The sequence below is a fragment of the Bubalus bubalis genome, chromosome 6 (assembly GCF_019923935.1).
Source record: "Bubalus bubalis isolate 160015118507 breed Murrah chromosome 6, NDDB_SH_1, whole genome shotgun sequence".
Taxonomy (NCBI): Eukaryota; Metazoa; Chordata; class Mammalia; order Artiodactyla; family Bovidae; genus Bubalus; species Bubalus bubalis.
The window spans coordinates 48,515,838-48,539,466 of record NC_059162.1 but is presented as its reverse complement, the minus strand read 5'-3'; the positions used below and the strand labels follow the sequence as shown (position 1 = coordinate 48,539,466).

Genomic DNA, 23,629 nt, shown 5'->3' with positions numbered 1-23,629 from the left:
CCCTCAATGGTTTGAATGACATAGGGCACCACCTGCCTGACAAATTCTCAATTTTAGTTTTGGTTCCCAGTCTGCCAAATCTAATGACGTTAAGTGAATGGCTTGAACATCCATTCTTCCATCCATCTGCTCAAGCCAGAAACTCAGACATGACTCTTGAGCCCACCTTCCCATCACCCTCCACTTCCAATCCACAATTCTAGTGATTTTTAATCTCGTAAATCTCACTTAAATGCATATACTTTTCTCCATCCCCTCACTCTTCAACCCCCCCCAGTCAGACTGTCATCTGTCACCTGAAATGTTCAAAAGTCCTACTTGTCTCCCTACCTCAGTCTTTGCAAGACATTCTCTTGACAATGCAGGCTGAATGATCTTTGTGAAAGCTCAGATTCAACTGGGTCACTCTTCATTTAAAAATTCTTTAAAAGATCCCATTGCTACTAGGACTATCAAAAGTCATCACTTATTAAATGCATTACTATGTGCCAAGCACTTTGCTAAGCACTTTACCACCACATTTACTCTCTCAGCTCTTCCTAACTTACATTTTTCAAAGTGGAAACAGAAGGTTCAATGAGGTTAACTAATTTGCCCAAGATCACCAAATTAGTAAGCGGCAGAGATGTCATTTAACTCCGGTACTATGTTAACTTAGAGGTAAGTGATCCTAATGACTACATGGTAGGATGCAGTGGAGTAGTGTCCCCTGCTCTATGTGTGTGTGTTTGGGGGTTGTTAAAATACCCTCTCCAATCGTTACCTCCCCACATCCAACTCACTGCAGGAGTGCTCTCTTACGTCTGGCCATCCGAAGTGCCATGGCTTTCTTTACACAGCTTTCCAGACCTCAAAGACCCAGGTCCCCCTTGTCTGGCTAATTCTTAGTCATCTTTCAAGTATCTGTTTAGACATCACTTCTTCCAGGAAGCCTCCTGCCTCAGGTTCAGATAAAGTGATGCCCAGTGTGAACTTACATAGCAGGTTTTACTTCCCAGGTTACAGCACTTTTCTCATTGCGGCAAGGATCCATTCTGTTTTTTGTTTTCTGTTAGTTTTTCTATATTCTCCATTTCGCTCACAGCTGTTCCCTCACACCTTTCAGTGCGTGGGACATAGTACTCCACGACAAGTAGTGTTAATCAGTTTTGTTATTTTCAGGGCTTAGTTTACTGCCTGCCCTCTCTCCCATGGCTCAAAACACATTAAGTGAATAAAGTAATGAATTACACGTGAACATAGGTTTAGAACACTTGCTAATACTATAAACATTAATCTTTCTGGATGCAATCTTCTGGCATTTCTATATGTACACAGTGTGGGTGTGTATGGCTGTCAGAGCTGTCCATTTAAAGTTGTAAGCGCGTACAGAGCTGGCCGATTCCGTTTAGATTGCATTATCTGACTGTACAGATTGTTGTTCATTCCCTGACACAACATCCTGAGGTGTGTATTGTTCTCCTGTTAGTAGGTAATTGCTTCCACACTCGCAGATTTTGTACATGTATACTTAAAAATGCGACGATTCGGTCTGTCTCGTTCTTCATGCAGTAATTGTGATTCCTAAGTTAAATCCCAAACGTCTAGATTAATAATGCAAAATAACAATATTTATTCAGGGAAATTTCATGTTGCATCAACAGGCTTCTGTGTCATCTTTGGTAACTGATACTTACTTTGTTAGAAAAATATACGCTACAGAAAAGCTTATTACAGACAAGTGTAAATTACCCATTTGTCAATAAACGCGCGGCCTGAGGCACATTGACAACAAACCAGCGTTTTGCCCAGGTTGGGCAGACGAGCCAGTCATGCAGACAAACTACAAATCTCAGCATTCAAAGCTGCAAAAAGTCCTACTGGCGCTGTCGAAGAGCGCCGCGGTGCAATCTGGGTTTTGTAGTTCCCGACCCTAGTCCGCCAGTCAAGGCCCGTATACTCACCAGATCCAGCCACCACCAAGAGGCTGAGAGACCGCCGAGGCACAGGAGCGCAAGGACTCAGGACTACCCACAGCCGCGCTGCCAGCAGCAGCAAGGCCAGGGCTCCTGCAGCCGCCGCGAGGATAAGGGCGGCACCCATTCAAAGAAAATACGCATGCGTGCTATCCCGGTGCCGGCCGCAGGAGCGGTCAGAGTTCAAAACTACGGGCTCTCCGGAGACTCAAACTCGAAGAGTGGGCGTCTTGGTGGGCGTGGCTTGCTTGAGGTGGGAGGAGTTCAAGGCCAGAGGCGGAAGCCCGGGCTCAGACCGCTCCACTGGCTTCCGGCGGGGGCATGGGGGCGGGTTTCTGCTAACCTACAGCCAGTGCATAAACTGAAATTCACGGATTAACGCCCTGGAGAAGTTTGGTTGCAGCTCATGAGAATATCAGAACACCTGTGCGCCCTAAAGAACCTCCCCCCCCCCCCCCCCACCCCGAGCGCCCAAGTTAGCAGGTGTTCCAGGTTTACCAACTTTGTGACTTCCACCTGAGGCCAATGGCATACATCGCCGTTTTTCTTTATGAAACGCCGAGAGAAATGTTTCTGTTGCACATGCGCAGCTACTGAAAGTGTTTGCCAGTTAAAGGTAACTTGGTACAGAAAGTTGAATTTAGGGTCTTCGTATTTCTCCTCTTTCCCAACACTCAGGCTTTTCACTTTTCTAGACGTTTTCACAGATCTCGAACAGTCTGACCTGAGTAGGTGATCACCTCTGGTTACACCGTGATCCTGAGAGGAGTGGACGCTCAGGGGCTCAAGGTGGCGGGCTAGAGATGACATCATCCTATTCAGTTAATTTTACCATAAAGGCAACACCTACCCTATCTCAGTTTTGCTTAATTTTGTGTTTACTTAATTCCCATTACAACAATATAAAAATACTGAGAGAAGCCCCTTCACCCCACGTGTAATTTGCCTTCAGTCCCCCGTGGATTTGTAGGTTAGATAGGACAGGTGTACAGAGGAGTAAGCAAGTCCAGAAAGGTTAAACAGCTTGCTCAAGTGAGATAGTGGCAGATGTAGATTTAGACAGTGGAAATCCCAACTCCTGCTGCATAGGAGTTTACATTGTGTATTCCTTTGCTAGGTCTTCTCTGATTGCTCAGATTGTCAAGAATCTGCCTGCAATGCATTAGACCTGGGTTCCATCCCTGGATCCTGGATCAGGAAGATCCTCTGGAGAAGGAAATGGCAACCCACTCCAGTATTCTTGCCTGGAGAACTCCATAGACAGAGGAGCCTGGTGGGCTACAGTCCACAGGATCACAAAGAGTAGGACACAACTGAGCAACATTTTCACACATTCCTTTGCTAAATTCAAACTTGCTTAGATCCTAGAACAGTGTTGTTAAAAATGTGATTTCTAGGGTACAGTAGGGAGCTACGTTTTGAAACAGAATCTCCAGGGGAGAGGCCTAAGACCAACTCATCTAACCAATCCATCTATTTGTATCAGCAGGCAAGTTTGGGAAATATTTAGGAACTATGTAGCATCATTTTCTGGCTAATGGACCTTGCAGCACTTTATTCTATCAAATCCTCTTAACCCTGTATCCTCACAATAAGGTCATAAGGTGAATATTACTTTTGCACTTTACAGATAAAGAAAAGGATTCTATAAAAGTTAAATTGCTTAAGATTACTTAGCTGGTAGTGGTGGAGAAGTTTTATAATTGTGGGTTTAGAAGTCAGTGCCTCTCAAATTTTGATGGCATCAGAATCCCCTCGGCTTACAATACATAGATGAAAGTCCAGAAGTAGAGCCTCTGGCTCAGTGTGAACAACAGCTTAAGAACATTACAAAGGGTATAGTTTTATTTCGTCTGCCCGCTCTGCCATTCCCAGCAGTGGCTTCAGCTTAATGCCGTTTCCCCTCCTACTTAAAAGCAGATATTTAGTGGTCTCAGAAATTACATCCGGATAGGCAGTCTCCAGATTTCAAGAGGTTACCTTGTCATCGGGCCCTTTTTTGTTTGTTTGTTTGTTTAAGAGTGAGGAAACCTTTTCCAGAACCTCTCACAGAAGACTTTCACTCTCTGGCCATGTTATATCACCTGCCCACTCATCAAAGGAATGAGACCACAAAGCTGGCTGGGGTAGGATGGAGGATGATATACAACTCACCTGTTGTATCTGGCTGTTTGGTGTAGGGTGGGTGCTGAACAAAATGGACATTCTCTTGGAGAGGAGGAAGTTGGAGGAGGGTGGCGGAGAGAGAATTGTTGGGTAGGCAAATAATAGTGTTTGGATTGCTGCGGAGATAGTATGTTTGAAGTGCTGTAAACTGACACAGGCGATGCAGATGTTGGACATATTGATAATGTCTAGAATCCAAGCCCCAAGAGATACCCCTGCATTCCCTACTACCCATCCCCTCACTACAAAAAATCAGCTTGACCACACTTAGTTGCAGGTGGAATGAATAGGGGGTGATCAAGTGTTTTAGCGACTACCAGTAAATGCCGAGAATCAAAGAAGCAGCAGACATTGTTTGGAGTTATTGGATGAGTTATTTTGAATTAAGGCTGACAAGGAAGTTGTGGATGCAGGGAGGAGCTGAGTGGCAGGCAGGGACAGAAACCAAGTTGGGAACTCCAGAATGCAATAAATGTCTGCTGTGTGAGCCAACTCCTGTGGGCTTGACAGGCATGGACTATAATTAAAAGAGGTCAAGAAACTATACTGGATTAATCAGAAAAGGCTGGACTGATCAGGAAGGAGCAACGAAAATTTCTTTTGGGGACGTAAGCTGCACTGACATTGCAGATAAATGCACAGAGGTAAAGTGTATGAAAGTGTGAAAATGTATTAGTAATTGATAAACTGAATAATAATATTGAGCCGTAATCAATCCTAAATAAAGTCTGCCTGGAAGTGATTTTTATTATCTTCTTAAATCTGTTTTCTAAAATTTCTTTAACAAGTATTATTCGTGAATATTTTTAAAAGTAAGATTATATTGCACTATTAAATAGCATTGTACTTATTAATTTTTTTCAACATATTTAATGCACACATGCTGTGTGCTGGGTTTCGTTGTAGGGGATCGTGTATGAGAAGGACACTAATCCAGACAAAAACCTTAGACAAGAAGATGACAGTGGAAGGCAGAAGAGGGTAGATTTGACATATATTTTATGGATAGAGTCAGTAAGACTCATTGATGGATTAGATATTGGGAATCAAGGTGACTGCTAGATTTTGGCTTGAAAACTGGTTGGATGGTGTCATGCCAGGACTAGACAGGAAGAGAAACAAGCTTTTGTGGGTAAAGAAAGGGGAGGAGGGGATGACATGGAAGTGTTCTGTTTTGGGTGTTAGTTTGAATAGCCTGTTAAACATTCTAGTGGTTGTGTCAGTTAGGCACTTTACATATAAATCTGAAGTCTGGGTTAGAGCTATAGGTATAAATTTTGAATTCAACATATAGATGGTGTTTAAAGCCGTGGGACTAGCTGGGTGAGATCACTTAGGGAAGGAATTTGGGTCAGTCAGGCCCAACAGAAGTCTCTGCAATGATGGAAATGTTTTGTGTCCATGTTTTCCACTAGATACACTTGCCTCCTGAGCCCTTGAGATGTGGCTAGTGTGATGGAGGAACTGAACTTTTATTTCATTTCAGTTATTTTAAACTTATATAGATACATTGACAGTAGCCAATGGCTAATATATTAGACAGCTCAGAGTAGAGAAGAGTCTGGGGTCATTAATATTTAGAAATCCAGTTAAGGAGATTGCGCCAGCAAAGAAGAAAGATGGAGAAGGAAAAGCCAGGGAGCCAGGGAGGAAAATCAGGAAAAATGGTGTCCACAAAAACCACAGGAGGAAAATGATTTAAGAATAGGAGTCCAGTTAGCTATGTCACAGGCTGCAGATAGATTACATCAAGTGACTTGGGGACAAGTTAGTCACTGGCAGTCTAGTCACTGGCAGTCTAAACAGGAGCAGCATTTCCATGGAATATTGGTAGTGGAAGGCAGATAGAAATGGGCAGAGGAGAGACTGGGAGTTGCAGAGAAGCAGCATCTGTACATAGTTGTTTCAGGTTTGCCTGTGAAGAGGAACGGATGAATTGGATGGGAAATGGAGGAGAATTTGTAGTCAATGAAACATTTTTAAAATTAATTTATTGATTTTAATTGGAGGCTAATTGGAGGTGTATTGTGGTGGGTTTTGCCACACATTGACATGAATCAGCTATGGGTATAATGTGTCCCCCATCCTGAACTCCCCATCCCATCCCTCTGGGTTGTCGCATTGCCCTGGCTTTTAGTGCCCTGTTTCACGCATTGAACTTGGACTGGTCATCTATTTCACATATGGTAATATGCATGTTTCAATGCTATTCTCTCAGATCATCCCACCCTCGCCTTCTCCCACAGAGTCCAAAAGTTTGTTTTTTATATCTGTATCTCTTTTGCTGTCTCATGTATAGGGTCGTCATTACCGTCTTTCTAAATTCCTTATATAAGGGAAATATTTTTTAATTTGGGAGTTAATTGTCATATTCAGTTCAGTTCAGCCACTCAGTTGTATCTGACTCTGCGACCCCATGGACTGCAGCACGCCAGGCTTCCCTGTCCATCACCAACACCATTTGATGTTAAAAATGATCCAGTAGAGGCAGATTGATGCAGGAGAGAAAGGGAATGAGAATAGGAACACATTTATTTATTTTTAATTAATTACTTATTTATTTTTATTTTTGGTTCCACTGGGTCTTCATTGCTGTACATGGGTTTTCTCTGGTGGTGGGAAGTGGGGGCTACTCTTTAGTTATGGTAGGCAGACTTCTCATTGCAGTGGCTTCTCTCGTTGCAGAGCACAAGCTTTAGGGCACGCGGTCTTCAATAGTTGTGGCTCTCGGGTTCTAGAGTGTGTTCTCAGCAGCTGTGGCTCATGGGCCTAGCTGCCTTGTGGTATGTGGAATTTTCCCGGATCAGGGATTGAACCTATGTCCCCTGCATTGTCAGGCAGATTCCCAACCACTGGACTACCAGGGAAGTCCTGTAATGCATTTATTTTAAAAATGAAAAGGGTTGAAATCTTGAGGACAAAGGGAGTGGTTGGGCTTTGATAGGAGGGACCCTTATTCCATGGTTACAGGATGGAGGGCAGGGATATGGATGCAGTACTGGGAGGTTTGTAGAATTGGTGGTGAATAGAGAAGGGTGTGGAAACTTGGGTGCAGAAGAGTATGAGGAGCTCAAGAAGAAAGAATGCATGAATTAAGCATCTTGAAGAGTAATTGCAATACTTACCAGGATCAGCCTAGGATTCCTGAGTGGATTGGGATGCCCATTTGTAGCTTGAGATAGCAAATATAGAGAAAAACCAGTTGGCATGATTTTATGTCTCCCCCCACCCGACCCCACCACTGGAAAAGGCGAACAGTTGGCTTTAACCAGAGTTAAATTTTTGACAGGTGAATACATTAGAGAGGTTCTTTTCAAGGGAGTGAGGTCCATGGAGTTTTCTCTGGACACAGTGTAAAGTGAAGACAGGGGAATGGAGGTGGGACTGTGGATGAATCATGGAAGAGTATAAAGTCAGTGGATTAGAGGCCTAAAATGTTTAAAAATTGCAATGAAAAGAGTCAGCGAACTTTAGAGATACGAGGTGGTGGTCAGCAAGTGAGATGCTTGAAGCCAATACTGTTATTATTGGTGGTATTAGTTAGGGTGTGACAGTATGAATGGATGAAAAAGATCACAGGGTGGGTGTGCACACCCAAATGGATGCTGATGTAACTAAGGGGCAGAGAGCAAGAAAATGAGCTAGGATTTCACATCGTCAAAGAGTAAGAGGTTGAAAGATGATAGCAACCAAAAAGAGCATTTTTAAAAAAAGGATATTTATTTATTTGGCTGCACTGGATCTTAGTTGCAGCACTCAAGAAGGATCTTCTATCTTTGTGCCACATATGGGACATAGTTCCCTGACCAGGGATAGAACCTGGGACCTCTGCATTGGGAGCACAGAGTCTTAGCCATTGAGCTACCAGAGAAGTCCACCCCAAAAGCATTGGTTTTAAGCTAGATATGTTCCATCTGTCCCTCCAGATCCACATTTCTCCATTGCGCTCAGTGCCATGGGAGCTCAAACTTAGATTAAACCAACTGGTTTTTTTTGCTCTCTGGTTCTGCTTGGGTTTGGCCATTGGGGATCCTCAGAATGGATGGAGGGAGGTTGTGTCCCTGAACTCAAGATCTCTGCTCTTCAATGTGGCTTTGTCTACACATCTCTCTCCTTCTGGGTGCCAGTGTTCCCTTTCAACGTGGCTTTGTCTATGCATCTCTCTCCTTCTGGGTGCCTGCGTTCCCTTTCCTTGTTCCATCAGGCCTAGGAATGATGATAGTTCCACTGATACTAACCTGAGTCGCTGCATGACCTCTTGTGCCTTCCTTACCTCATTCACATCTTTGTAAATATGTTGAACTTTAAGCAGCACAGGTTTGAACTGTGGCAATCCGCTTATATGTGGAGCTTTTTCAATAATAAGCACTTCCGTCCTCTGATCTGAAGGTGGTTGAAATTGTGGATGCAGGAAACACAGACATGAAGGAATCATGGATATGGAGGGCTGACTATAAATTATACTAGAATTTTCCACTGTGCAGAGTGAATACTCTAACCCCCACCCTAGGGTTAGGGTTTAGGGTGAGAGTCAACACTGCAGTCCCTTTATTAAATCATCTTCAAATTAACCACATACAATGTGCCATCTGTATGCTGTCTTTTAGGCATGCTGATACAGGGTGGTACAATGGCATGACTAGAACTTCAAAGGAGCTGGAATTTTTGAAAGAAGAAGGAGAAATGGTTTGGAAGCAGTGACAGGGGTCCAGAGGAGTACTTTCCCCACCTCCTGTAAGGATGTGAGAGTCAGACAGCCTCTCTTTGAGAGACATATTGAAGAAATGTGAGAGAGCAAGTTTTCAGCTTATGCAGCAAAGGGAAGAAGACATTCAGAAAGAAGTTGAAGATGCAGGGGAAATTTTCAGTTAAGATCAAGATAGGAATATATCTACCTAAAGAAACTAAAGACCTATATATAGAAAACTATAAAACACTGGTGAAAGAAATCAAAGAGGACACTAACAGATGGAGAAATATACCATGTTCATGGGTTGAAAGAATCAATATAGTGAAAATGAGCATACTACCCAAAGCAATCTATAGATTCAATGCAATCCCTATCAAGCTACCAACAGCATTCTTCACAGAGCTAGAACAAATAATTTCACAATTTGTATGGAAATGCAAAAAACCTCGAATAGCCAAAGTGATCTTGAGAAAGAAGAAGGGAACTGGAGGAATCAACCTACCTGACTTCAGGCTGTATTACAAAGCCACAGTTATCAAGACAATACAGTACTGGCACAAAGACAGAAATATAGATCAATGGAACAAAATAGAAAGCCCAGAGATAAATCCACGCACATATGAACACCTTATCTTTGACAAAGGAGGCAAGAATATACAATGGATTAAAGACAATCTCTTTAACAAATGGTGCTGGGAAATCTGGTCAACCACTTGTAAAAGAATGAAACTAGAACACTTTCTAACACCATACACAAAAATAAACTCAAAATGGATTAAAGATCTCAACGTAAGACCAGAAACTATAAAACTCCTAGAGGAGAACATAGGCAAAACACTCTCTGACATACATCACAGCAGGATCCTCTATGACCCACCTCCCAGAATATTGGAAATAAAAGCAAAAATAAACAAATGGGACCTAATTAACCTTAAAAGCTTCTGCACATCAAAGGAAACTATTAGCAAGGTGAAAAGACAGCCTTCAGAATGGGAGAAGATAATAGCAAATGAAGCAACTGACAAACAACTAATCTCGAGAATATACAAGCCACTCCTACAGCTCAACTCCAGAAAAATAAATGACCCAATCAAAAAATGGGCCAAAGAACTAAATAGACATTTCTCCAAAGAAGACATACAGATGGCTCACAAACACATGAAAAGATGCTCAACATCACTCATTATCAGAGAAATGCAAATCAAAACCACTATGAGGTACCATTTCACACCAGTCAGAATGGCTGCAATCCAAAAGTCTACAAGCAATAAATGCTGGAGAGGGTGTGGAGAAAAGGGAACCCTCTTACACTGTTGGTGGGAATGCAAACTAGTACAGCCACTATGGAGAACAGTCTGGAGATTCCTTAAAAAACTGGAAATAGAACTGCCTTATGATCCAGCAATCCCACTGCTGGGCATACACACTGAGGAAACCAGAAGGGAAAGAGACACGTGTACCCCAATGTTCATCGCAGCACTGTTTATAATAGCCAGGACATGGAAGCAACCTAGATGTCCATCAGCAGACGAATGGATAAGAAAGCTATGGTACATATACACAATGGAGTATTACTCAGCCATTAAAAAGAACACATTTGAATCAGTTCTAATGAGGTGGATGAAACTGGAGCCTATTATACAGAGTGAAGTAAGCCAGAAAGAAAAACACCAATACAGTATACTAACGCATATATATGGAATTTAGAAAGATGGTAACAATAACCCTGTGTACGAGACAGCAAAAGAGACACTGATGTATAGAACAGTCTTATGGACTCTGTGAGAGAGGGAGAGGGTGGGAAGATTTGGGAGAATGGCATTGAAGCATGTAAAATATGTATGAAACGAGTTGCCAGTCCAGGTTCGATGCACGATACTGGATGCTTGGGGCTGGTGCACTGGGACGACCCAGAGGGATGGAATGGGGAGGGAGGAGGGAGGAGGGTTCAGGATGGGGAACACATGTATACCTGTGGTGGATTCATTTTGATATTTGGCAAAACTAATACAATTATGTAAAGTTTTTTAAAAAAAAAAAGATCAAGAGGTCTACAGGTGCAGTGAAAGGGTTTGTAAGGTGGTGAGGAATGCCATTTGGGTCATTTGGGTCAGTAACTACAGCGATGAGGCTTCTGGCTCATCTGGGAGGCTTCTGGATTGAAGTAAAAAGGGTTGAGGGCAGGCTCTCAGTTCATTTCCATCCAGGTCTATTAGTACCTGTTACATGCTGCACTCTGTGGGCAGTGACAGTTAACACCCCAGCAGTGACTTTACAATGATCCTGGCTATATGAACTGTGTATGTCTTACCAGAGCCTCTTAGAGAAAAGTCACCTTCCCATGCTGTCATGGGCTGCCTTGAAGTGTGGGCTGCCAGGAAGCCTAGCAGCGAAGCTCTTCCCACCAGAGTTCAGCAATCTTCAATCCTAATGAGGGTGGTAAAGAAGAATGAAGCTTTTCTGCAAGAGCCCAGGAGACCCACTTTGGTCAGCATTATGTTTGTCCTTGACAAGGTAGGATAAAGCTGGAAGAGAGTTCTTAGCCTGGGCCAGAGATAAAACTATGGCCACCAGGATGGATGGTTGTATGCTTTACCATAAAGATCTTCTGGAAAGTTGAGTCAGATAGGCGACAGAAATTGTGCCAGTACAACCAAATATCTGAGTTATAGCCAAGACTTTTTTTTGGCCAAATGTACTTAACATACAGGGCTTCCCAGGTGGCTCAGTGGTAAAGAATCCACCTGCCAAGCAGGAGACACAGGAGACATGGGTTCTATTCCTAGGTAGGGAAGATCCTCTGGAGAAGAAAATGGCAACCCAGTCTAGTATTCTTGCCTGGGAAACTCCATGGACAGAGGAGCTGTTGGGGCAAAGAATTGGACATAAATGAGTGACTGCACACACACACGCACATACACACACTTAGTATATATTTAAGTCACAACCTTTTCCTGGATAAAGCCACTTCCTAGTGTTCCTTGAATGCTACCTCTGTAAGGTCATTGTTTAATCCTTAACTGGCATTTTACTGTGTGCTTAATATATGCCAAGCACTCAGATCATGAATTAACTAATTTAATGCTCACAACAACTCCATGAGGTAGGCATTATAATGACCCCCATTTTGCAAATGAAGACATTAAGGTACAGAGAGATCACATCATTTACTCTAGGCCACAAAGCCAGGAACTGGTAGTCAGAATTCAAAATATCTCACACTCTTAACTTCTACAGTATCATTAAATGTGTTTATTGTGTATTTACACCAGCTGCTGTGCTATACATTATAGAAAGCAAGATAGAAATACAGTATTGTTTACTATGCCTGACTTTTCAGTTGTAAAATCAGAGCTCAATAGAAGGAAAAGGATTTTGAAAATTAGCTGTTTCACATGCCAGTCAAGAATTGGTTTACTGTTAGCTTTTTCTCCAATGTTGATACATTAAAATACAATACTAGATTAGATAGGTTGACAGACAAATGTATGCTTCTCTCTCTCTGGACATAAAGAGAGAGAACAAAATTAGCGTGTCTAGTCATTTCACTGTAAATACATCTTAACACTTGATTCAATATATTTGCAGTGAAATGACTAGATATGCTATTTTTTCTCTCTCACTTTATGTCCGTTTATCTCAGCTACGCCTTTCCAGGTATGTTTATAAATCCCTGCCCTAGCCTGTGCACCCACAATGCCTTATCAGTTCCAAATTTAACAAGACATTAAAATCTTATTTATAAATGTATTCCAAAACTATCATGGTAAGTACCATACCACATTATACTATTGACTAATGACAACCACAATAGAAGTCGCTCTTAATTTTCAAAGTTACCATATTTTCTGTTTTAGACTTATAAAGAAACAATTCCATTTTTTCATGTAGCACTGCTTGTCTTTGAAATCTGCTGAATTAATTTTCTCCTCATCCCAACCCTTCCTCCCCCTCCCAGAGCCTCTGACCAGCACCTCCATCAAATCAATCTTTTCTTCTTCATTGTATATCTGCCCTTTCTTCTGTCTTTCTCTAGTTGTTTTCTGCTTCCATAGAACTTTTTGTCCTTAACTTGTTATTATTGTTTTTCAGTCACTCAGTTGTGTCTGACTCTGTGACCCCATGGACTGTAGCATGCCAGGCTCCTCTGTCCTCTACTACCTCCTGGAGTTTGCTCAGATTCATGTCCATTGAATTGGTGATGCTATCTAACCATTTCATCCTCTACCGGCCCCTTCTCCTTTTGCCTTCAATCTTTCCCAGCATCAGGGTCTTTTGTAGTGAGTTGGCTCTTTGCATCAGGTGGCCAAAATATTGGAGCTTCAGCAACAGTCTTTCCAATGAATATTTAGAGTTGATTTCCTTTAGGATTGACTGGTTTGATCTCCTTGATGTCCAGTGGACTTTCAAGAGTCTTAACCAGCACCACAGTTTGAAAGCAACAATTCTTTAGCACTCAGCCTTCTTTATGGACCAACTCTCACAGCTTTGTCATGGCAAAGGGGCTTATGTAAATCAATGAAGCTATGAACCATGCTGTTTCTGCAGGACTGCCCGAGACAGATGGGTCACAGTGAAGAGTTCTGACAAGACGTGGTCCACTGGAGAAGAAAATGGCAACCCACTCCAGTATTCTTGCCTGGATAACCCCATGGACAGTATGAAAGGCAAAAAGATATGACACTAGAAGATAAGCCCCCCAGGTTGGAAGGTGTCCAGTATGCTACTGGGGAAGGGCAGAGGGCAATTGGTAATAGCTCCAGAAAAAATGAAGTGGCTGGGCCAAAGCGGAATCAGTGCTCAGTTGTGGATGTGCCTGGTGGTGAAAGTAAAGTCCGATACTGTAAAGAACAATGTTGCATAAGGAACCTTAGGTCTATGAATCAAAGTAAATTAGACGTGGTCAAGTAGGAGATGGCAAGATTGAACATTGACATCTTAAGAATCAGTGAAGTAAATTGGATGGGAATGGGTGAATTTAATTCAGATGACCATTATATCTACTACTGTGGGCAAGAATCTCTTAGAAGAAATGAGGTAGCTGTCATAGTCAATGAAAGAGTCTGAAATGCAGTACTTTGATGTAATCTCAAAAATGACAAAATGATCTCAGTTCATTTCCAAGGCAAACCATTGAACATCACAGTAATCTGAGTGTATGCCCCAACCAGTGATGCTGAAGAAGCTGAAGTTGACCAGTTCTATGAAGACCTGCAACACCTTCTAGAACTAACACCGAGAAAAGTTGTCCTTTTCATCATGTGGGATTGGAAAGCAAATGTAGGAAGTAAAGAGACCTGGAATAAAGGCAAGTTTGGCCTTAGAATACAAAATTAAGCAGGGTAAAGGCGAACAGTTTTGTTAAGAGAACCTGTTGGTCATAGCAAAAACCTTTTTCAACAACCCAAGAGATGAATCTACACATGAACATCACCAAATGGTCAATATCAAAATCAGATTGATTGTCCTTGATAGAAACACACAAATTATGTTTTCATTCTTTTATCTGACTATACATTATTCCTTCAGTTCAGTTCAGTCGCTCAGTCGTGTCCGACTCTGCAGCCCCGTGAATCACAGAACACCAGGCCTTCCTGTCCATCACCAACTCCCGGAGTTCACTCAGACTCAGGTCCATCGAGTCAGTGATGCCATCCAGCCATCTCACCATCTGTCGTCCCCTTCTCCTCTTGCCCTCAATCCCTCCCAGCATCAGAGTCTTTTCCAATGAGTCAACTCTTTGCATGAGGTGGCCAAAGTACTGGATTTTCAGCTTTAGCATCATTCCTTCCAAAGAAATCCCAGGACTGATCTTCAGAATGGAGTGGTTGGATCTCCTTGCAGTCCAAGGGACTCTGAAGAGTCTTCTCCAACACCACAGTTCAAAATCATCAATTCTTCAGTGCTCAGCCTTCTTCACAGTCCAACTCTCACATCCATACATGACCACAGGAAAAACCATAGCCTTGACCAGACGGACCTTTGTTGGCAAAGTAATGTCTCTCCCTTTGAATATGCTATCTAGGTTGGTCATAACTTTCCTTCCAAGGAGTAAGCGTCTTTTAATTTCATGGCTGCAGTCACCATCTGCAGTGATTTTGGAGCCCAAAAAAATGAAGTCTGACACTGTTTCCACTGTTTCCCCATCTATTATCCATGAAGTGATGGGACCGGATGCCATGATCTTCGTTTTCTGAATGCTGAGCTTTAAGCCAACTTTTTCACGCTCCACTTTCACTTTCATCAAGAGGCTTTTTAGTTCCTCTTCACTTTCTGCCATAAGGGTGGTGTCATCTGCATATCTGAGGTTATTAATATTTCTCCCAGCAATCTTGATTCCAGCTTGTGTTTCTTTCAGTCCAGTGTTTCTCATGATGTAGTCTGCATATAAGTTAAATAAGCAGGGTGACAATATACAGCCTTGATGTACTCCTTTTCCTATTGGGAACCAGTCTGTTGTTCCATGTCCAGTTCTAACTGTTGCTTCCTGACCTGCATATGATTTCTCAAGAGGCAGGTCAGGTGGTCTGGTGTTTTTCTGGAACTCTCTTGCTTTTTCCGTGATCCTGTGGATGTTGGCAATTTGATCTCTGGTTCCTCTGCTTTTTCTAAAACCAGCTTGAACATCAGAAAGTTCATGGTTCACGTATTGCTGAAGCCTGGCTTGGAGAATTTTGAGCATTACTTGACTAGCTTGTGAGATGAGTGCAATTGTATGGTAGTTTGAGCATTCTTTGGCATTGCCTTTCTTTGGGATTGGAATGAAAACTGACCTTTTCCAGTCCTGTGGCCACTGCTGAGTTTTCCAAATTTGCTGGCATATTGAGTGCAGCACTTTCCCAGCATCATCTTTGAGGATTTGAAATAGCTCAACTGGAATCCCATCACCTCCACTAGCTTTGTTCGTAGTGATGCTTCCTAAGGCCCACTTGACTTCACATTCCAGAATGTCTGGCTCTAGGTCAGTGATCACACCATCGTGATTATCTGGGTCATGAAGATCTTTTTTGTACAGTTGTTCTGTGTATTGTTTCCACCTCTTCTTAATACCTTGTGCTTCTGTTAGGTCCATACCATTTCTGTCCTTTATCGAGCCCATTTTGCATGAAATGTTCCCTTGGTATCTCTAATTTTCTTGAAGAGATCTCTAGTCTTTCCCATTCTGTTGTTTTCCTCTATTTCTTTGCATTGATCACTGAGGAAGACTTTCTTATCTTTTCTTGCTATTCTTTGGAACTCTGCATTCAGATGCTTTTATCTTTCCTTTTCTCCTTTGCTTTTCGCTTACATTATTCCTTAACTTTATATGAAAAAATGAAATTCATATACACAGTCATACAAGCAGTCTGCCATTTAGTAGGCATTTGTATAGCTTCTCAACTACGTCTTGCAACCATCTTATGAACTTAAGTACTATTATTATCCCCATTTTGTAGGTGAGGAACTTAAGGCTCTACTGTGCTAAGTCAACACCACTGATGTTTTGATTTGACTTCCTGTGGATGTACTGTGGCCATCTAGTGGCTTCGGGAGTATAGTGATGTTACTTAGGGAAAGTAATTCATGCAGAAAATACAGAGAACATGTTACATTAAGAAGGAGATAAGAAGAATGAAACTTACAGATGTACCTCTTAAAGGTTAGTGTTATTTTTCTCCCTAAAATTCTGTGTGAATAATATTGAGTATACTTTACAACAGGGGATATATAGGTCTTGCTGTGACGTGTAACCTGGTGTCTTCTTAGCGTCTCCACAACTTATTTAATATCCTAATCATTTTTCATCTATATTAGGTACTCTATTCACTGTGAATTACTTCTCAATTTGTTACAAACAGGCTTGACAATTTACTGAAAACCTTTTTCTAGATAGAAATCTCAGATGGCTTGGCTGTTTCCCAAACTTAAGATTCCTTTCTCTACACCAGTGCTCCAGTGGGATCTTTGCTGGTTATATTTGTTTTGGAGTAAGGTGGCACATTGGTAAAAGAATCTGCCTACCAGTGCAGAGGAGTCAAGAGAGTCGGGTTTGATCCCTGGTTTGGGAAGATCCCCTAGTGTAGGAAGTAGCAACCCACTTCACTATTCTTGCCTGGAATATTCCATGGACAGAGGAGCCTGGCGGGCTTCAGTCCATGGGGTCACAAAGAGTCAGACACGACTAATCACACACACAAGTTAAAAAATAACTTAAATGAACCTGAGAAATTCTTAACACTCTGTAATACTTCATTTATGTTTTCCTGGGAACTGTGGAATGTCTGTGTCTTAACTTAGGAAAAAAAACAGCTCTCGATTTCCCTTTCTAAAAAGGTACTATAAATGAAACAAAATCTTTTATGGTCAATTTCCTCCATCAATTATGCCTTTTCTCCTGAATCTTTAACTATGCGCTCTCATTGTATTTTTGCCCTTTAGCTGAAGTCTTTCCCATTAAAAAATAAAAGCACAATCAATAAAACCCTCCCTCACTGGGCCTGGCTCGGCAGAACTCCTTTAAACTACCAGTCCTGCACAGCCCAACCACACCTTCTATCCTTTTGCCAGAGTGTTTTTCCACTCCCAGTCTATTTTTAAGCAATTGGGCTATTTCACAGAACTGAAGCCTTCTGGTGTGCATAGAACAGAATTATTTTTCAGTTGTTGAAAGGCGGTCATCCTGGACATGTAGCTAGGCAGCCTGTTTTTGGTGGACTCCAAGCATATGGAGGCGCCTCTCAGCATACGGAAGAAACTTGGTCTTCCCAGCACTACAGAAGTCAGGTATTGATTGACACAGGGCTTGTCCTAGAATGACAGTGCCCTGTGCATACTAGTTACATCCGTAATCTATTCCGAGGATCAGAGAGCTCTGTTGAGTTACTACTGTTTAAGATGTACATTATGTATATGCTGGACAGCTAGAACTGTCAACCACCCTGGTCTCTAGGACCCAATACCCCAACTCAGCCTTGAAGACTGGTTCTTATCTTAGTCCACGTGCTAGTGGAACTAGTCATAACTAGTTACCATCATGTCTTTTCTTTCCTATAAAGTCAGTGTTGTTAAAGACTACTCCATACTTGCTGTCTAGTGTTTTTTTTTTTTTCTTAATTCACTGAAATCTAGCTTCAGCCATAATCATTCTCTAGTAACTGCTGGATTTTCAAGCCCAAAGAACATCTCCTTTTCTAATTTTTTTTTTTTTTTTGTCTTCATTCAGGCCACTGAATTTTTTCCTCTGATTGACTTCCACGACTCCATTTTTTTCTTCCGACTCTCCTCATACTAGTCATACTGCTCCTCATATTACTCTTCTTTCTACTCTCCTACCGCAGCCTTATCTAACTCAAAGAAACTAAACCTTGCCGTGGAGGGCCACCCAAGACGGGTGGGTCATGGTGGAGAGTTCTGACAAAACATGGTCCATTGAAGAAAGCAATGGCATACCACTTCAGTATTCTTGCCTTGAGAACCCCAAGAACAGTATGAAAAGGCAAAAAGATAGGATACTGAAAGATGAACTCCCCAGGTCGGTAGGTGCCCAATATGCTGCTGGAGATCCCTGGAAAAATAACTCTAGAAAGAATACAGAGATGGAGCCAAAGCAAAAACAACACCCAGTTGTGGATGTAACTGGTGATAGAAGCAAAGTCTGATGCTGTTAAGAGCAATATTACTTAGGAACCTGGAATGTTAGGTCCATGAAAAAAGACAAACTGCAAGTAGTCAAAGAGGAGATGGCAAGAGTGAATGCAGGCATTTTAGTAATCAACGAACTAAAATGGACTGGAATGAATTTAACTCAGATGACCATTATATCTATACAGTGGGCAAGAATCCCTTAGAAGAAATGGAGTAGCCATCATGGTCAACAAGAGAGTCCAAAATGCAGTACTTGGATGCAATCTTAAAAACAACAGAATGATCTCTGTTTGTTTCCAAGGCAAACCATTCAATATCACAGTAATCCAAGTCTATGCTCCAACCAGTAATGCTGAAGAAGCTGAAGTTGAATGGTTCTATGAAGATCTACAAGACCTTCTAGAACTAACACCTTAAAAAGATGTCCTTTTCATTATAGGGGACTGGAATGCAAAAGTAGGAAGTCAAGAAACACCTGGAGTAACTGGAAAATTTGGTCTTGGAGTACAGAATGAAGCAGGGCGAAGGCTAATGAAGTTTTGCCAAGAAAACGCACTGGTCATAGCAAACACCCTCTTCCAACAACACAAGAGAAGACTCCACATGGACATCACTAGACGACCAACACCAAAATCTGATATTCTTTGCAGCCAAAGATGGAGAAGCTCTATACAGTCAGCAAAAACAAGACTGAGAGGTGACTGTGGCTCAGACCATGAACTCCTTATTGCCAAATTCAGACTTAACTTGAAGAAAGTAGGGAAAACCACTAGAAAATTCAGGTATGACCTAAATCAAATCCCTTACAATTATACAGTGGAAGTGAGAAACAGATTTAAGGGACCAGATCTGATAGACAGAGTGCCTGATGAACTATGGATGGAGGTTCATGACATTGTACAGGAGACAGGGATCAAGACCATCCCCAAGAAAAATAAATGCAAAAAAACAAAATGACAGTCTGAGGAGGCCTTACAAATAGCTTTGAAAAGAAGAGAAGTGAAAAGCAAAGGAGAAAAGGAAAGATATACTCCTTTGAGTGCAGAGTTCCAAAGAATAGCAAGGAGAGATAGAAAAGCTTTCCTCAGTGATCAGTGCAAAGAAATAGAGGAAAACAATAGAATGGGAAAGATTAGAGGTCTCTTCAAGAAAATTAGAGATACCAAGGGAACATTTCATACAAAGATGGACTCAATAAAGGACAGAAATGGTATGGACCTAACAGAAGCAGAAGATATTAAGAAGAGGTGGCAAGAATACACAGAAGAACTGTACAAAAAAGATCTTCATGACCCAGATAATAACAATGGTGTGATCACTCACTTAGAGCCAGACATCCTGGAATGCAAAGTCAAGTGGGCCTTAGGAAGCATCACTATGAACAAAGCTAGTGGAGGTGATGGGATTCCAGTTGAGCTATTTCAAATCCTCAAAGATGATGCTGGGAAAGTGCTGCACTCAATATGCCAGCAAATTTGAAAAATTTCAGCAGTGGCCACAGGACTGGAAAAGGTCAGTTTTCATTCCAATCCCAAAGAAAGGCAATGCCAAAGAATGCTCAAACTACCATACAATTGCACTCATCTCACAAGCTAGTCAAGTAATGCTCAAAATTCTCCAAGCCAGGCTTCAGCAATACATGAACCATGAACTTTCTGATGTTCAAGCTGGTTTTAGAAAAAGCAGAGGAACCAGAGATCAAATTGCCAACATCCACAGGATCACGGAAAAAGCAAGAGAGTTCCAGAAAAACACCAGACCACCTGACCTGCCTCTTGAGAAATCATATGCAGGTCAGGAAGCAACAGTTAGAACTGGACATGGAACAACAGACTGGTTCCAAGTAGGGAAAGGAGTACATCAAGGCTGTATATTGTCACCCTGCTTATTTAACTTATATGCAGGGTACATCATGAGAAATGCTGCGCTGGATGAAGCACAAGCTGGAATCAAGATTGCCGGGAAAAATATCAATAACATCAGGTATGCAGATGACACCACCCTTATGGCAGAAAGTGAAGAGGAACTAAAGAGCCTCTTGATGAAAGTGAAACAGGAGAGTGAAAAAGTTGGCTTAAAGCTCAACATTCAGAAAACTAAGATCATGGCATCTGGTCCCATCAGTTCAGTTCAGTTCAGTCACTCAGACGTGTCCAACTCTTTGTGACCCCATGAACTTCAGCATGCCAAGCCTCCCTGTCCATCACCAGTTCCTGGTGTTTACCCAAACTCATCCTTTGAGTCAGTGATGCCATCCAACCATCTCATCCTCTGTTGTCCCCTTCTCCACCTGACTTCAATCTTTCCCAGCATCAGGGTCTTTTGAAATGAATCAGCTCTTCACATCAGGTGGCCAATAATTGGAGTTTTAGCTTCAACATCAGTCCTTCCAGTGAACAACCAGGACTGATCTTCTTTAGGATGGACTTGTTGGATCTCCTTGCAGTCCAAGGGGCTCTCAAGAGTCTTCTTCAACACCACAGTTCAAAAGCATCAATTCTTTGGCGCTCAGCTTTCTTTATAGTCCAACTCTCACATCCATACATGACTACTGGAAAAGCCATAGCCCTGACTAGATGGATTTTTGTTGACAAAGTAATGTCGTCTGAGTTGGACTATAAATAAAGCTGAGTGCAGAAGAATTGATGCTTTTGAACTGTGGTGTTGGAGAAGACTCTTGAGAGTCCCTTGGACTGCAAGGAGATCCAATCAGTCCATCCTAAAGGAGATCAGTCCTGAGTCTTCACTGGAAGGACTGATGTTGAAGCTGAAACTCCAATACTTTGGCCACCTGATGTGAAGAGCTGACTCATTTGTAAAGACCCTGATGCTGGGAAAGATTGAAGTCAGGTGGAGAAGGGGACGACAGAGGATGAGATGGTTGGATGGCATCTCCAACTCAATGGACATGAGTTTTGGTAGACTCTGGAAGTTAGTGATGGACACGGACGCCTGGCATGCTGCATTCCATGGGTTGCAAAGAGTCGGACATGACTGAGGGACTGAACTGAACTGAACTGGGTCTCCTCATATCACTATTACTCTACCTTCATAGTCTTCCTGGGCCTTTCTTTCTCTATCTAATTCTCATAACACACACACACACACACACACACACACACATATTTAAAAATATATTCAGAAAAACATTGGAAAAAAATAAAATGGGAACGTGGGTACCCACCAGCTAGATAATTTTGCCTTCCTTCTTTCTTCTTCCTTCCTTCCTTCTCTCTGTTCTTCCTTCCATTCCTTCCTTTCTTCCTTGTTCAGACTGTCATTTTTTTTCCTCTCTAAGAAAGAAAAGCTTTATTTATACCACCATTCCCCCTACACTTTAGCTTTTTAATTTTTATTTCTGAGGTTTCTTAACCTTGTGTATCTTTTTTCCTAAGGTAAATGATTTTCACCATAAAATCCATTATCTTCTCTATGGTACATGCTCACTCAGTTGGCAGTTACATTTCTTATCCTCTTCTGCAGCTAGGTATGATTTTGTGGTTAAGTTCTTGCCAGTGGAATATAACTAGAAGTGATGAGAAAATCTTTTGCCTTACTCTTTTTAAAAGAACATGGCTTGCCTTAGACACCTTTCTGTCTCCTTAATGGACATGTCTGTGACCCACTGCAGCACAAAAGTGGGGAAGACATGGTAGGAGAGGATGGAAAACGAGGTAGAAGGAATCCGGGTCCTAAATGACCTCATAATACTGGATGCTTTGTCAGTCTAGGCCCAACTAGTATCTGAGAAAGAAAGAAACTTTCATTTTCTTTATGTCTGTGACTTCTAGGGCCTCTTTATCACAGCAATTTAGCATTTAATATAAAAATTGATACCTGTAAATGGGGAACTTCTAACAGAATCTTAAAACATATGGCATTCCATAAACAATCAGACAATTGACAGTGAAGGAATAGATCTTTCAGGTTGGAAAACTGATGATCCTTTTAATACCATTGCAAAATGTTTGGTAGAAATTTTACCTAGTCAACTTGGAAGCCTGACCATCTTTCTATGGCAGAATTTTAGTGGAAGCATTTGGGAAGAACCAGAAAATAAATGTATGATGGTTGGTCCTTGCTGACTTTAGCAAGATTTTTTGAGAAAGAGATGAGCTCATATAAGAAATGAGGGTTTTATAAACAGAAATGGAAGGAAATAGAGTGTATAGAAAATTTGGGCCTCACAGGATTAGAAAATCCAACTATTTTTGTAGTGCAAACAGGATAATAAAGGTTGTTTTTCAGATATATATATTTTTAAAGCCCTTCCATTAAGATTTCTCATGCTCAGTTGTGTGTGACTGTTTGCAACCACATGGACAATAGCCCGACAGACATCTTTGACCATGGGATTGTACAGACAGTGATACTGGAGACTACTTCAATTTACTACTGTACAACTGTGCTCATTTTCACATGCTAGTAAAGTTATGCTCAAAATCCTTCAAGCTAGGCCTCAGCAGTATGTGAAGCAAGAACTTTCAGATGTGTAAGCTGGGTTTAGAAAAGGCAGAGCAACCAGAGATTAAATTGCCAGCATTCGTTGGGTCACAGAGAAAGCAAAGGAATTCCAGAAAAACATCTACTGCTTCATTGACTATGCTAAAGCCTTTGACTGTGTGGATCACAAGAAACTGTGGAAAATTCTAAGTGATGGGAATACCAGACCACCTTATCTATTTCCTGAGAAACCTGTATGCAGGTCAAGAAGCAACAGTTAGAAATGGACCTGGAACACCAGACTGGCTCCAAATTGGGAAAGGAGTACAAGGCTGTCTTTTGTCACCTTGCTTATTTAACTTATATGCAGAGTACCTCATGTGAAATTATGGGCTGGATGAGTCACAAGCTGGAATCTGGATTGCAGGGAGAAATATCAACAACCTCAGATATGCAGATGACACCACTCTAATGGTAGAAAGTGAAGAGAAACTAAAGAGCCTCTTGATGAGGGTGTAGAGGAGAGTGAAAAAGCTGGCTTAAAACTCAATATTCAAAAAACTAATATGGCATCCAGTCCCATCACTTCATGGCAAATAGAAGGGGAAAATTGGGCTTCAAAATCACTGTGGACAGTGACTGCAGCCATGAAATTAAAAGATATTTGCTCCTTGGAAGGAAAGCCATGATGCACCTATACAGTGTATTAAAAAGCAGAGATATCACTTTGCTGACAAAGGTTCTGTATAGT

At 41.7% G+C, this 23,629-nt stretch overlaps 1 protein-coding gene across 1 annotated transcript in view; it reads right to left on the bottom strand.

Moving 5' to 3' along the window:
* Nucleotides 1-2,210, bottom strand: part of ALG14 (ALG14 UDP-N-acetylglucosaminyltransferase subunit) — a 95,615-nt gene extending 93,405 nt beyond the window's left edge. Inside the window, exon 1 of the mRNA XM_006075765.3 lies at nt 1,944-2,210. Within this exon, the coding sequence (XP_006075827.1) occupies nt 1,944-2,082 (139 nt within the window). The 5' untranslated portion in view covers nt 2,083-2,210. The remainder of the gene's footprint in view (nt 1-1,943) is intronic.
* Between the last annotated feature and the right edge of the window lie 21,419 nt (nt 2,211-23,629).